At 39.3% G+C, this 15630-nt stretch overlaps 1 protein-coding gene across 2 annotated transcripts in view; it reads right to left on the bottom strand.

The window, feature by feature from the left end:
* The window catches only part of SORCS1 (sortilin related VPS10 domain containing receptor 1), a 261844-nt gene that overhangs the window by 93477 nt on the left and 152737 nt on the right, over positions 1-15630 (bottom strand). For both annotated transcript variants that reach the window (XM_063405354.1, XM_063405353.1), the window contains exon 4: positions 11142-11300. In XM_063405354.1, coding sequence (XP_063261424.1) covers positions 11142-11300 — 159 coding nt within the window. The remainder of the gene's footprint in view (positions 1-11141; positions 11301-15630) is intronic.

Raw genomic sequence — 15630 nt, 5'->3', positions numbered from 1 at the left:
AATTACAGCCTGCAGAAGCTTTCCTTGTGCTGGTGAAGAAGTTGTGATGCTGCACAGCACCCAGACAGCCCTGCTTCCTCCTAATCTGTGCCCTGAGGAAGATGTGATTCAGGCCAAAAAGTGAAGAAATGCAAGAGTTTCTGAGTCTGTTTCACAGGGAGGAAATGGATCCAGCAGTTCTGCTGTCTGGGCTGGACGCTTAATTGAGAAGCCAGTGCCCAGTGAGCTGGAGACAGCATGGGAGAAAAGGCAACAGCTCTCAGAGGGAAATACCAGCTCCCTGGGAGCCCAGATCCAAAGCTCTCATTGTCTTTGATAAGACACTTTAATAACCAGACTTTAGAAGGTTTTTCATCCTCTGCCACTATCTCAGCACCAGCTTTGGCCTTTACTGACTCTCAGCAGCACAAGCAGCACTAATGTATCTTTAGCAAAGGGGGAACTCCTCACCTAATTTATGACCACCCCTCCCCCCCAAAAAAACAAAAGAAATTGCAGTAAAGATTTTTTCAGATATTTTATGAGGAGTATCATTCCTTTTTAAACCTAGTTTATTCAGTTGGACCAAAAAGAAAAAAAGAAGTATTTTGGAAGGCTATGTTTCTGTCAAGTATCGGTTATGGTACAGCTGGGATTATTTTTCCCCTTTTAGCAATTGTACTGCTTGAATGGATATTTTTTAAACCCAGCATGGCATTTTGCTCTTGTCACAAAATCCCTCTCTCTCCTTTTTGTGATAGCCTTGTGCATGCAGTCCCTTCAAAGATGACATTGTTGTCTTTGGCAAGCACTGCTGTCTGATGACAATTTGCATTATTAGACTGAGGTTAGATAATGTTCTTTGCTACACTTTTTTTTCAAGCACAGATAGAAAAGGAACCTATTACAATTTTTTTATATGTTTTCATCTGAGGGCCAAGCTGACATTTCTGTTTTCACAGAGGCAAAACTGTTATGAAGTACAAATCTTGTATTGATCTCTCAGATTTGACCCTTGTTCATCAGGGAATAATTCTATTCTTGCTTCTTCTCTTGTACATTTATTTTTCTTTTTAATACTCAGATTGTGTAGCAACCATTGAACAGTCTGGGTTTGCTTTGTTTTGCTTTTTTAAATCTTAATATTCTGTGAAGTAGAAACCTACCACCTACCTCATTTATATAAGAAAAAAGAAATGCAAAGGAAAAGAAAAGCAAAGGCTGAGGTTACAAATACCTTCTGAGACTGAGGAGGGATTGAAATAAACCCTTTGAATGGTGAAACAATTCCCCAGCCCTCTCACAACATGACACCACTGTCTCTGGGAGTAGGGAAAGCTGACATCTGAAAACTGAACTTCTTTCCTTATCTACACCAGACATGGTAAGATACTCCCTCTCTCTCTTTTTTGTTTCCCAACCTGTATGAGAAGCCCAAGAGCTGCTCACATATTTCATAGGGATAGTGTAGGCTTCACCTCAAACTGCTCTGGGATATCCAGGTAACAGCAGGATGCAGTTGCCACGTATTATTTTTTCCCCTTCTAATTTCCTGGTCTTTCCAGCACCACCTTCAGACTTGACTAATTTTTTTCTTTTGCATTTCACAGTATAAAAACCCAACTAAATGCTAGAAAACATAGGGAGAGAACATGATTTTTTCCCAAAATATTCCATTAAGAATAACAGGGATTTATTTGACCCACCCATTCTGACATAATACCATCTGAAGGGTCATTATGCCAGTCAAGACCTACCATCACCCCTTCTGTTTTCAACAGATTACTTCTCCTAGCCAAAGCTGTTATGTGAGGAATGTCTTGTGCCTCAGTCTTCACTTCAGGACCTTTACAGATTGCTACAGATACAACTGACCCTGAGTGCCCATGATGTTCCATCATTCAGCATTTAAAATAATTGGATTAAATACTTGATTCTGATGCTTCTCCACAGACAGACCTTGAATCATGTGGCAGTTCCACGTGCTTCCTATGCTGATGAGGATATTAAATTTTATACAGTGATTTAACCTCATTAAAGGAAAAATATGCACATAGAAATTCAAAACCTGGTTAATAAAGGGTGATTTAAATTGCATGTTGGAAGTGACATTAGGGAAATTCTTTGAGAAAGCTAGTAGTTCCTGTTATTTTTCTTTTACATTAGAGATTTCCCCTCTGTAAATTATAATGGAATACAGCATGGAGTCTGGGTTGGATGGGTTTACCACCTTTGGTCTAACATTCAAAAAAGAGAAGGCTCTCTTTCTCTCACCTCGAGTTTCCAGGTGCTCTCAACTTGTTCTCCCTGGACACAGATCAGACCAAAACAAATCAATCTACACTACATTATTGACCTAAAAAACCCAGATGCAACTGGAAAACTAGCTCTGAACAGCTTTGAAAGCACAGGGTTTGATTCAAATTCACCTCTAATTCCACAAGAAGGTTTCTAGTAGCCAGGGCTCCTGTACTTTCCTCACATATGCTGACTTCTTGGCTCTTACACTTCCTCGTGTTTCTGTGAGATGATTAAAACTAATGCTGCTCATGCTGCTTCCTCCTCAAACACCATTTATTCACATACAAAAATCCTCAAAACACCAGTGCACCTTAGCCACAAATTTTGTACTGGTATTTATATTGTATATTTGTATTTATATTTACCATATAAATATTTCGAGAGTTATTTCTCTTCCTCAAATTTCAAATTCACCAGAGAATGCAACATCCCAAAAGCAGTTTAGCTTTAAATATAAACATCACAGAGTCCAACTGGATAAAGACAATATTTTCTGAAGATGTAACAACACAATTTGAACTACATGCCAGCAAGTCCTTCTTCTTCCCATTCATTTATGCAGAATAAGTTTATTGCTGATAAATTGTACTTTACCACTACTACTTTTACTACTACTACAAATGCAGGTGCATTTGAAGAAATTCTAGTCTTCTGCAAGGTTTCAGTCATCATTCTCATTGTTCATAAGAGCATTTTTAAAGTATTATTAAAGTGTGAAAGACTATATTTTGAACTGATCTAAAATCTCAGGAAAGCAAAGAACAGTAGGGAAGGAATGATGTGGATTGCTGCAATTTGGTGATATACTTCTGCAATTTAAATCTATCTTGCTTCCCATGCAGTCTGCAGAAAAAGTGGGGTTAGTGCATCAGAGGAGGACTTCAGATTGAACATGTTTATACAGGCATATACAGTAGTACTTTTATGGTCTTTCACACCCCTTTGCCCTTGGCTCTATCTGTTGGATGAAAAATTATCACAGCAGGAAAGAAGTTTCCACAACGGCAGAAGAGTCATCTCAAAACAGGAATGAAATGGAATGAACAGGGACTTGGATGGACACATTCCCAACATGCATCCAATGCAGCTTACTTGGGCATCAAACAAAGTACATTCCATTGAAAGAAATTTCTGCACAGGGCATTTCTTGAGGTGCCAAATGCTGGGAGGTATGCTGCCATTCCCTGAATCAGACTATGGACCAGGCTTTTCTCTTCTAACACTGCATTTAACAGAACGTATGTTTTATATTAAAAAAAATCTGAAACCATGCATGGCATTTCTTTACTAAAATAAAGCATACAGAAATGGGCTACAGGGATGATGCTGGCTTACTTCCCTGATCTCTGATCTATTTGTAAGTTCCACTGTTAAGAAGCTTAAATATCCTTGAAGCAATAAAGTTCACAGAATGCTTCACAGACTTTGAACATTTTAAGTTGCAGGCAATGCATTAATCATGCATGCAGAAGCCATCAATAAAGTTACCCAATAATTGGTGTTTATTGAATGCTGATGGGAACACATCAGAGTGCTAAAGCTGTCAGATACCTGCCTCTCAGCCCAGTCTAACACCAGTGCTGTCTGCAGCTCTGCAGCTGCCCTTGCTGATGAACCACACGCTGCTGCCGTGCAGAGCTGTTGAGTATGGCCATAACACAGCAATTGCTTTTGTGAATGTTCAGCAGACCACAGCACCCTGAGGATGACCTCAGCTTTCTTCCTCCCTGTCTCTCAATAACTCCTCACACACTGTTAGCTATGAGCCACATCAGCCAGTATTCTGGTTTTGTGGCAGTTTGCAAGCAACTGCACAAGGATGATGTCCCCAGTTTGTTCAGCTCACATGCTAAAAAGGCAACAGGAAATATATTTTTACCAGGAGGTATTTACAGGACTCTGACTGGAATATATATTTTAAAGACAGAAGGAACCTGTAATATCATGTGTGTTCCCCTCCTAACAGATGCTGTAGCACCTTTACCAGTAACTCAGGCAGTGGAGAGAATTATTCAGGCCAACACCTGATGGCTGTGCTAGATTGTGTCATTTGGAAAGACACCCAATCTCAAGTCCAAGGGATGATGAATTTACCACTCCACTTAGTATGCTGTCCTCAAGGTTAATTCCCTTCTCTACTAAAAAATGCTATCTCTGTTACAGGCAACAGGGTACCCAGCACTTGCCTTCTGCTGTGTTGTAAATTTACTAAGTAGATTCATAATTGCTTAGGTAACTGCAAAAAACAAGCACATTTTTGTTTAAAAAGTGTATCGTACTTGAATGAGAACAGAAAAGGCTTACTACAGCAGAATTTAGGGCAAAGTGTCAGAATATTCATACACCGTGCACAGATTTAAATTTAAAAATAAATTATTATTCATCATTTGCATTATATTAAAACCTATGGCTTCAAGTGAATGTAGTGTTGACAGGCACTTTGTATAATGAGAAACTGGAGACATTTTGGAAATTAATCAAATAACAGAGACAGAGGAAAAGAAGACAGAGGTGAGTCATGTACAGGAAAGTGACAGGAGTTGCTCAGCACCACAGAGATCAGTAGCACACCCAGTGATGCCTTCATGTCTTTATTCCTAATCCAGTGAACCATCCAGCTCTGATGGAAAGGAAAAAGTAAATCTTTGCTCATGGGAAGTAGGAAAAGTATATATAGAGTTATATAGAACACAGAAAATCTTGCAGAGAAACAACAGATCTACCCTTAACTAAAAGTATGTATCCAAGGATCCCAAACCAGAAAAAGAACAAGTCCTCTAAGGGTACAGAGGGCTGATGTTTGTACAGATGGATAAGCAAGGACATATTGATTGGCCTGAAGATGAGTGAGTCAGTGGTAAAGAGCACAGTGATTACTGCTTGAAAGTCTTTCCTTCTGTTTCACTGATCTCACTCCTGGCCCAGAAATTTGTCTTCCACTGGGCTCTGCTAGTCGATTATTTTTCTTTTTCCTTTTTATTATTAGAGTATGAAACAACATTAGAGATTCCTATCACTTTTAATTCCATTATTTATTTTAAATTGTTGCCCCAACACATTGTGCTTAGTGAGATCTGTAAAAGACTGATGGGTACTCTAGGAAACTATATTTTTCAACACACCTTCTACACTGGCTTATGGCCAATTTAAAAGGAAAGTAAAAAAGAAAAAAAAAAAGATACAATCTGGCACCATTATTCTTCTTTTGATGTCCCTATCTTGTTTATTTTCAGGATGCTGGCTGCCACAAAACACTTATCAATTTGCCTAGAGATAGCAAGGGATATTTGCACAGAGTTGTGTGCAGGATGTCACCAGGATGCCTAACAGGTGTCTGTGCTTCCAGTCCTCACACACAGCCCCAGCTACAAATGAGGGCATTTCTCTGCATTGCTTGCTTAAAAATACAACCAACCACATGCAATGTCTTAAAAACAGGGAACAGCACTCACAAGGCCTTCCTGTGGAGGGCCCTATGCATCCCTGGCACCAGTGCTGGTAACCCAGAAGAGTTACCTAAGAACAGAAAGTGCAACCTTGCAAAAGCTGGGGCAAGAAACTTTTAACGTGGGAATTACTTGTTGCTGTTTGCATCTTCAACAATGTGCATCAAAGAGAATCAAGTCTGCTGGAAAACTGGCTTGGATGATTAGTGGTGGTCCAAATATTAACACAAATAGTGTAGATTGTTGCAGGAGTAATGCCACAGGGATAGGGGGAGTTATTCACACAGGATAATGTTAGCTTTATGCAAACTAGTTCCCTGGTTGTGTCTGCACTCTGTCAAAAGAGATAGCCTTTTCCAGAGGATGATTCAAAGTGGCTAATGCTTACCACTCTAGAGAAGCTTTTTTCCTCTCCATTAATTTTAGATGGGATTAGCCTCCCTCAGCTAACATTAGCCCAAGTGAATAGTCCCCTACATTGTTGTCACCACTGCTCTCAGCAGTGTAGGGAAAAAAAAACCCACACATCAAAAGGAGGTCACTTGATGGTAACAGTTTTTAGGGGGTATTTGTTGGGGTTTTTTTCGTTTTATTTTGTTTTGGGGGGTGTTGTTGTTGTTGTTTTGGGGGATTTTTTTTTCTTTTCTTTTTTACCTGTGATGCAATTTCTGAGAAAATTTTATTCTGGATTTTATTCTCCCTTCCCTGGTCCAAGTCAGAAATGACTGTTACCATTGCAACTGAGAGTGTGCAAATAGAAAAAGAATAATTTGTGTTGAAAGGAACCCCTGGAGGTTCTGGGTGTGATCCTTTTCCAAGCAGATACACCCTCAAAAAGATCCTAATGCAGTGAAATCAAAGGTTTTAAAATTGCGGAGTGTAATCAGAATAGCCCAAAACATCTTGAGTGAATACTGCCTACACCTACAGCAGATACTCTACAGTCAGACACAAGTATTAGACCAAAACACATGGGGCTGAAGGTACTTTTAATGTTAGATTTCTCTCTCACAGACATCCTGTGGCCAACATCAATCTGTATCTCTCCTCTAAATGGCTTCTCTGTCATCCCAGATGCAAGAATACCTTTCTCTTCCACTTACATGCACTAGGAGTGGACATCCTTTAATGCAGCAAAATGAAGAAGATGATATGGTTTGATGTCAGAAGATATGTTGTCTCCAAAGTATCAGAATCCTGATTTGCCAAACTTCAGCACTTCAGAAATACAGACAAGTATCAGTCCCTAACATTCATCTTCAGCATGATAGAGGCAGTAAATAAATGTAGGCAGATGGAACCAGACATTTGGAAAAGACTAAAATTAATAAAGAAAGAAAAAAAAAAACCCAAACACAAACCTCTTCATTTACTAGCACTATGTTGACAGGGCTTCTTTAATTTGGGGTGCCTCTTTAAGAGTTTCTTCAAGATGAGAACAGAGAAGCAACAACAGTAACTCCATTTTAAATCTGCTTTTCAGCCTCTGTTACTGCCTTTCAGTACTTGAGTGCCTTCGTGCATTTATTCCTGAGCTGGGCAATTACGACTCTGCATTTTGCCTGTCTGACTTGTGTTTCCCAATTTCACCTTTATTTCATCTCCCCAAATAGCTCTGTTATTGCTGGCTGATTACTAACCACTCCTCTGTGTGCCTGACCCATCTGAATAGCAGAAGATGTCTCCACACGAACTGGAGGCTCTTACATTCCACAGTCTGATTACACAGCAAACCACTTTTGAAGATTACATAGTAATACATGAGTAATACTCCCATAAAATGCAGCCCCCTCATTCTACAAGCAAGCTGATTAAACCCAAGAGAGCTTACATGTACAAGACCTCCAAAATGCTTTTGCCTCACAAGCACTGCTTTACTGTGTCAGGACTTTCCTTCTGATTTGTAACTCCTTTATGCAGAAAATGGAGAAGCATGCAGTAGTTCTGCAATTATGTGGTAAGAATCAGCCAAGAAACAACTGTACTTTCAGCCAGGACAATTAATGCAATCATGAAGCAATTAGTGCAGGCAGCAGATGGTTTGCTGCTTTTTTTTTTTTTTTTTTCTCAAGACTGGCAGGAAAATGCCATGACTGAATTAGGGACTGGTCTGTCAGCAGTGGTAATTCAAGTCCACTGCCCAAGGCAGAGACACAGGGAAAGGATATGGGAACAAAAGCAACTGAGTCACTGAAGTTTCACGAGTTATTGTTCATCAGCTGAACCCAGTAATTAACCACATTCACTCACAATCAACACCCAAGAAACTAGGGCAGAAAATTACTTCAGCTAAAACAAGATTTCCCTGCCATTGAGTAAATTCCTGTTCAAACAAAGAAAAGATCTTATCATAGTGATAGACTCAGTGGGCTGTGAAGAGATGGAGGGATGATTCTGTGTGACCCATTCACTGTTTATTACAACTGAGCAATGAGAGGCACCCACTGCTGTTGGCTTTGCCCTCATCAATCCTCAGTTGGATGGACAACTCCTGAGAACCAAAACAGTCCAGATCCGATGTGATTCCTGTCTCTCCAGCTCTTGCTCTAGTCACCACCTGATTTTCCCCATCCCACTTGCTGCAATGACATGATGCTAATGGATGACAACAATCAAGTGGCTTGATAGAAGGATGTACAAGTGTTTTCTAGTTGATTATCTCCTCCCTCCTGTCAACAGCAAAATTGAATGACTGCACCAATCCTAACTGGTCAAAATCTAATTTACTCTTCAAAATCCCCATCAAGAAAACCCTCTACAGCCTCTTCAGTCAGTGGCATCAAAGTTAGTGGCATCAAAATGTGAATTTCTTACCATGCAGATATGTTTCCCTTGCCTCCTTGGGTGACTCTCAAGTCAGTATGCACACAGCACCTGGAATCCAAGGAGTAATGGATTCTCTTCCCTTAAATACAGCCGTAGCACAAGATCAGGAAATAGCTGACAGCAGTGTCATTTGTTGCAAAGCACCCCTCAGCTCTCATTGCAATTATCTAAATACCTGCAGGACCTCTTAATTACTGGAAGAAAATTCTGCCTTTGGATACACAAGCACGAAACCAATGGGAGTCATTTACACTCAGCCATAGGCTGAACTTGACCCTTACTTCGAGTTACATTTAATTTAGTCCAAGCTGATTGATACTCTTTGCCTCCTGGTTACCCTCTACATTTCTTGGGCAAAGCTTGTTGAAGTTAGAAAATTTATCCATTAGGCTTTAAAGTAGAAACCAGGGCTGTGACTCATACCCATTCAGTATACTTTTAAAATTCTGTTTTGGAGTTAATTGGTACAGATCTACAGACTTTGTGCTACCTGATTTTTGTCTTGCAACTACAGTATTGAATTAACAACAGTTATTCAATTTGCTAATCAATTCCATAACAAAAAACTTGCATAACACAGCCTACATCCTTTCTCCCCAAACACCTCACACACACCCCATACTCACAGCTCCAACACCAACCTCATAAATTCATGTTAACACACATACAGACCCTTTGTTCTTATATCCAGACTGTCTGTTAGGATTCTGTGGAACCCTATTAAATAACGATGATATACTTCTTGGTAGTCATCAGTCATAAATTAAATAAGCCTTAGCTGTATGGCCTCTAATTCAGAATTATTTCCTACCAAACTGAATACCCTAGCAATTGAGATGAATTTTCCACTATATCCTACTTTTATTTGACAAAGTTCCCACTGAAAGTTTCATTGATCTTCATGTAATAAATTCCCTGTTATTAAACACAGTATCTTTCATTGCAATGGTCCTAAAAAGACGTCAGAGACCAGCTTCTGTTCTGTTTCGTATCAGTCCAGAGAACTCAACAGCCACAAGGGAAAGGAAACATTTTTGGCCTTGTCTAATTTCATACTGAACACAAAGAAATAATTTAATCTGCACATTCCTCTGAACAGAGTATAACCATAGTACATTTTACAAAGTGCTGTGAGAGGGGGTGAGTGAAAAGTATTGCATGCAACTGATTTTACAGAAAGAATTAGGAGGCAAGATACATTTCTCAGTTGCAAAGGGTATTAACCTACAGTCCTGGAAGGATTCTGGTTTTGAGTGTAAAGTGAAGGAAGAAAATATCCCAAAAATTTAAATACGATCATTTTGCAACCTTACCTACTTAGTTTCCTTATGCCTTTGTTTTGTCAGGCTTACAGTAAGAGTAACAACAAGCCTAATTTATTCAAAATGAAAATGAGTAATTTAATTGTTTTACAATTAATTTAACTGCACAGATAGAAAACATCACAGATTTCAAACTTTTATCCTTACATTAATGTATAACCTGAACAATTCAGCCAAAAGTTAGCTTATTGATTATATTCATAGGTTCTATTCTCATAGGCTCATCATACACAAAACAAAAAGGAGACCACTAAATTATGTTTTGCAAAAGCCTATATGCTCAATGTCAAGATATTTCACTCTTTTACCCTCGTTGGAAGCTCAAAAAACTCTTTTGGTCCTTTTCCAGTTTTATTCAAGAACTTTAAAACATCAGGACATGAAATCTGCAATTTCTCTGAGCAGTTTGCTCCAAGGGCTAGTTACTTTACAGCTGAGTTTATCTGCTGTTGACTCCTAACCATCAATTTTTGTTAGAAGTTTTTATCACTAAATCAAAATGGTTTCTCCTATGATTTGTCTTCCCCCATTGGAAATATTTGTGCACAACAATGTGGTTTTCCTTCAATACACTTTTTGTTGAACTAAACAGATTGAGGTCTATCAAGTCCTTCAGCATAAGAAAACTGACTTGTATTGATGTGTCTGATTTTCAAAAAATTCCAACAATGAGTTCTCCACAAAAAAGTCCTGTGCTGTTGTGTTAGGTTGGGCAGAAAAAAATGAAGGCAAATCTCACAGCATATTTATCTGGCTGATGGATTACCCGTACTGAGGGAACTGGACTTCAAAGGAAATTGATTCACTGCTACTTTTTCCTCTTAGAAAATCAAAATCTACTTGAAAATATGCCAACCAGAGAAGAACAAGGAGTGTCTTATACTGTTCTTGGAGCTAATACTAAACTGGAAGAAGAGAATTATCGAATCAGAGGCCAAGAGCCTCATTATGAGTTTGTGAAGGATCCTAGCTGTCTTCCCTGCCCATTGCCTGTCACACAATATTGCCAAAAGGATGGATGAATAAACACAGACTGCCAGATCAGTAATAGAGGGCTAGGCCCCAGGAACACTGCTGAAGCCCATGTCCTTTCCTTTGACCTTTACACTGAGGCTTGGTCAATGTTTTCTGCTTGGAAATACCAAACTGGTATTTCCAAAGACTGTCCTGGTATTGCCCCGAAGAATGTCCTGAATGCTCTGCAGCAGTGGCACAGAGAGATGGGGAACTCTGGATTCTCCTAAGCAAACAAGCCCACAACTCTTACCTTCTGATCCTGGCTGTAGGCTAAGATCCAATCTTCCTGTTTGGGGTGGAAGAGCAGACTGTGGATGTAGAAGTTCAGACGGTATTTTTGATAGCTGGCTCCCTCATCAGAACTGATTAATAAGCTGCTTTCAACTTCTGGATCAGTCAGCAGCATAATCTACATGGAAGGGAGAGATGAAAATACAGTGGTTAAGAGGAGTCAGATGGAAAACTAAGCAAGCAGCTAGGAACTTCAGAGAAGCTTATTATATATGACTATTACAAAATGCTTCAATGTAATGTCAAAACTACTATAGCCAATGTTTTAGTAATGAAAACAGTATGTTTCAGCTGTGCATATAAACACATAACACATGATCAAATAGGCAGAATGATTTTACTGCTAGTTAAACCAGACGTAAATTAAGCTGTGCTTAACTTATTTGAAAAATTAAACCTGAGATTTTAAACACTAGAGCACAGAAGTTACCTGGCAGGCACAGTGGGCTGCTAGGGTTTTCAAGAATGATCTATTGGAGTGGCAGACAAAAAGTTAAGAAAAGAAAGCCAAAGCACAGAGAGAGGAGAGAGACTGATCTCTAATGGTGGGTTTTGTTAGATTCTGGCAGAAATTTCAGAGAAGGCAGTTTCACTGCCTAAAATATTATAATCTGGCTGTCTGCAACAAACAGTCTTGCTTTGGCACAAGAACACGTTTGATAACATGCTGGGTTCTTTCCACCTACAGTTTTTAAGGTGCTGTGAATTATACATTTGGTAATGTATCAAAAACAATCTCTGCATAGTAAATTTTCTTTCTAGCTTTGTCCAGGAATTTTAGTTTAGGAGTGACAAAAGATACATGGCTTAGAGTTGTAGTAGCTCCTTCACCCCATTAGCTGTGGTGTTAATTGATCTGCATTGCTGATGAATCAGTGGCAAAAATGAGCTACTCCTCCCACGTGTTTCTGCTCAAGAGACTATATAGGTCTGAGCAGTAAAAAGAAATTGTTCCAGTATTTCAGCAACAGAGTAATACCCCTAAGGAATGGGAATGAGGCATCACAACTGAAAATCAAGAGAAGTTTTAAAGAATATTTGCCTTGGAAAGGTTATCAAAGGCTTGAATCATTAGCATTTTTACTTTGTTTTTTCTAAGTTGCTTTGCAAATGGCAAACACTGATCAGTTTTTAGACAAGCCTGAAATGAAAATATCCACACCTGGCATTTCTCAGAACAAATTCCTATCTGGGTTTGAGCACTGCAAAAATCACACACTCCATTTCCTTCTCTTCTTTCTTTTAGGCAGGCAGAGCTAGACACAACTTAACTCACTACCTAGGAATTATAAGGAAGCATAGCATCTGATGTCTGTGAGGCACCAGATGCTGAAGAACTATTGTATGAGAAGGTGTAAATACACATTTAATCTACACAGAATATGTCTTTCATTACTGAGCAGCTGCCAAATCTTTTTTTCTGTCTCTAGAAACGTCCTTGGCCATAACAATTTGGTCTCTGACTTAGAAGTTTGGGGTTCTGCAAAACCCCTGAACTTTCAGATCCTGACTAATGTCAGACCAGTTACACAACCCCACTATATCTCTAACACAAAATAGGGTAAAGTTTACTTTGTAGCATAAAGGTAGAATCTCCTATTATATCTGTTTTACTTTAGAAATTAGTAATGAAAATATGCGTTTTAAATATTTTTATTTTCATTTAACACTTTCAAATATTCCAAGCATATCATTAACATGATTTCCAAACTGAAGATTGATAGATGATAGAAGGTACACAGAAAGGATTAATAATCAAGCTATAACTATAACTATAACTATAACAACTATAACTATAAATAATATAAGATACTGTCACTAAGTAGCCTATCCAGTGTCTGAAGCCAAAAATTTGATGTTTATCAGTTGGTTCCTTTTTCTTATCACACTAATTTCTGGAACCATGTTCCTATGTTTAACATTTATTGATTTGGTACTGTGATTCAAGCATTATGATTTTCCTATTTTTATGACTTCCTTCTTTGAGTGGATTTTGTTTATGTTGGTATTTGGAAATATCACAGCACAGCATTAATTTGGACTAGAGCAACTAGAGCAGAAATAAGCACAAATCAATGGGCTTGATCCGAGCTCCCTGAAGTTAATAAGAGTCTTGTCACTGACTTTGGATTGTGCCTCTAAGGCAAGCTGTTAATCAAGATCCACTCTAGTCTCACGAACTTCCTTCTACCTGGGCAAGGAACTCATCTGCCCTCATCACTGTCACATCCAAGCACATCACTGCCTCAACACATTTTCTGTCAGGACACTCCTCTTAAGTGTGAAATTGCTCTTATCTGCATCTCTTAAAAAGGGAATGGAGGGAGAAACTGTTGAGGTACTGAAGCACCTAATACTTCACCCGATCAATAGAAGTGAAGTGCCTAAACAGGCTTTCAAACACTGCTGACTTTGGCTTTAATCTGCTAACTACCACCCCGGGTTATTAGCACTCTGATTTCAGGCGTCTCTGGACTCCAAAAGCCTTGGCTCTGCATGGTGATAACCAGGCATTCTGTAGGTAAAAGAGCTTCAGGACACTCCAGTTTTGTCTCATATGCCAACAGCACCTCAGGTGTGGCAGACCTGTGCCGTGAATTCATGCGAGGGCTCACAGAGAGTGGAGACAGGGCAGGGAGCGGATGGATGGCTCCATCCAGCAGGCAGATCGCTGACTACGAGACCAGCTTTCAGCATTATCTGCTCCTCTGGTGCACCTCGGACTGCTCATCACCCTGCACACGTGTCATAAAGCAAAACAAGCTGGGGCCGACTATCAGTCACTGCTCGCATCACAGCCTCAGCACCACGCTTTTTATAAGATAAGAAAAGCAGAATTCATTACAACATATCTGTGTGTAAATAATCAGGGTTACAAGCCCAAAAGATAGCGTTTATTGGATAAGTAGAATGAATTGATAGCTGTATGAAAAGTAAGTCAGAACAAGAGGAAAAGGCTGTGTGTATTTATATAAGCCTTTTAGAGCACACCAGGAGTGTGCCTCTGAAATCAGCCCCCTAAAATTTGGGGGAAAACCTCTGTAGCAAGTCCTCGTGTTCTGACTCAGGCCACAGTGATCTCAGAGCACAGGAAATGCATTCCTTTTCAAGGAAACTAAACCATCACATCCCCTGCCTCTGGCAGGGGGTTGGATCTAAATGATCTTTAAGGTCCCTTCCAACACAAGCCATTCAGTGACTCTGGGATACACCTCACGAGTGCACCTCATATTTTCCAACCACTGTTCTGGGCATTCACATCACAGTATCACCTTAGCACTGCTCTGAAGTCAGACCCTCTACCTCCAAAATGCCCAGAGTGCAGATGTCATCTCAACATCAACCATTTCATTTTACAAACACACGTTCAGTCTAGTGGAGTTGCAGTCACGTTAGTTTGGTTTTATTGCCTAAGTTGCCTGGAATACAAATGAGAAAGGAGGGAAAGTACAATTAATTTTAATGCTTTTTTGTTACAGCATATGAAATACATAGTAAGTACTCTTTAGAATTTCCTTTTAAATAAATTAACCCAATTTCTGCTTTGAAGTAGTCTATTACCCATTGATTTTATGCGGCTGCTTAGACAGAAAATACAACTGGACACAAATGTGTTGAACAATAAAAGCATGAAAACCAAAACCAGAAACAATAACAAGAATTAATCTAAGTTTAGATGCCATAAACTTTAATAACTAAGAATACCTAAGATAAAGGGAGTAGAAAGAAACTATTTTTATAATTTTGGGCTTCACTGTAGAAAGCATGCTGGACTTCCTGAAATGTGGGCTGCTCCATCAAACACTTTCCTCTGCTTTTACAGTGCCTAATACAGCCTATTACTCCATTCCCAGATAATACTGGGTTTTGGATGAGTTTTTTCCAAATATCTCAGAGAAATCAACATGACTTTTGCATATTAAAATCACACCTTAAATTTATCCAGGTCCTTAGAGCCTGTAGGGAAAGGCAATATAGCTCATAAAGTCGAGTAAGATTTTTGAGGTGTTCCCTTGCCAAAAGATGTGAAATTGCCATGGGACAAAAGGCTGGAAAATAGTTCTACATCAAGTCCAACCATTAGTCTAACACTACCAAGTCCACTCCTAAATCATGTCCCTAATCACCACTCTACACACTTTTCAAACCCTTCCAGAGATGGTGACTCCACCACTTCCCTGGGCCACCTGTTCCAATGCTTGACCACCCTTTCAGTGAAGAATTTTTTACGAGTATATAATCCAAACCTCCTCCAGTGCAACTTGAGGTCATTTCCTCTCACCCTCTTGCTTGTTACCTGAGAGAAATGACCAACCCTCACCTACATACACAACAATAACATTGTCAGCTTGGTTGGGCTCTGTGTGAAGACTTGGGCCCATGAGTTTCACAGTTTTTAAACTACCTCTGATTCCACCGTTACAAAATTAGGTTATTAACACAGGAAT

This window comes from Prinia subflava, chromosome 9 (assembly GCF_021018805.1).
Source record: "Prinia subflava isolate CZ2003 ecotype Zambia chromosome 9, Cam_Psub_1.2, whole genome shotgun sequence".
In the NCBI taxonomy this organism is placed as follows: Eukaryota; Metazoa; Chordata; class Aves; order Passeriformes; family Cisticolidae; genus Prinia; species Prinia subflava.
Note: the sequence above shows the minus strand (reverse complement) of the source record. Positions and strands in the feature narration are given on the sequence as shown.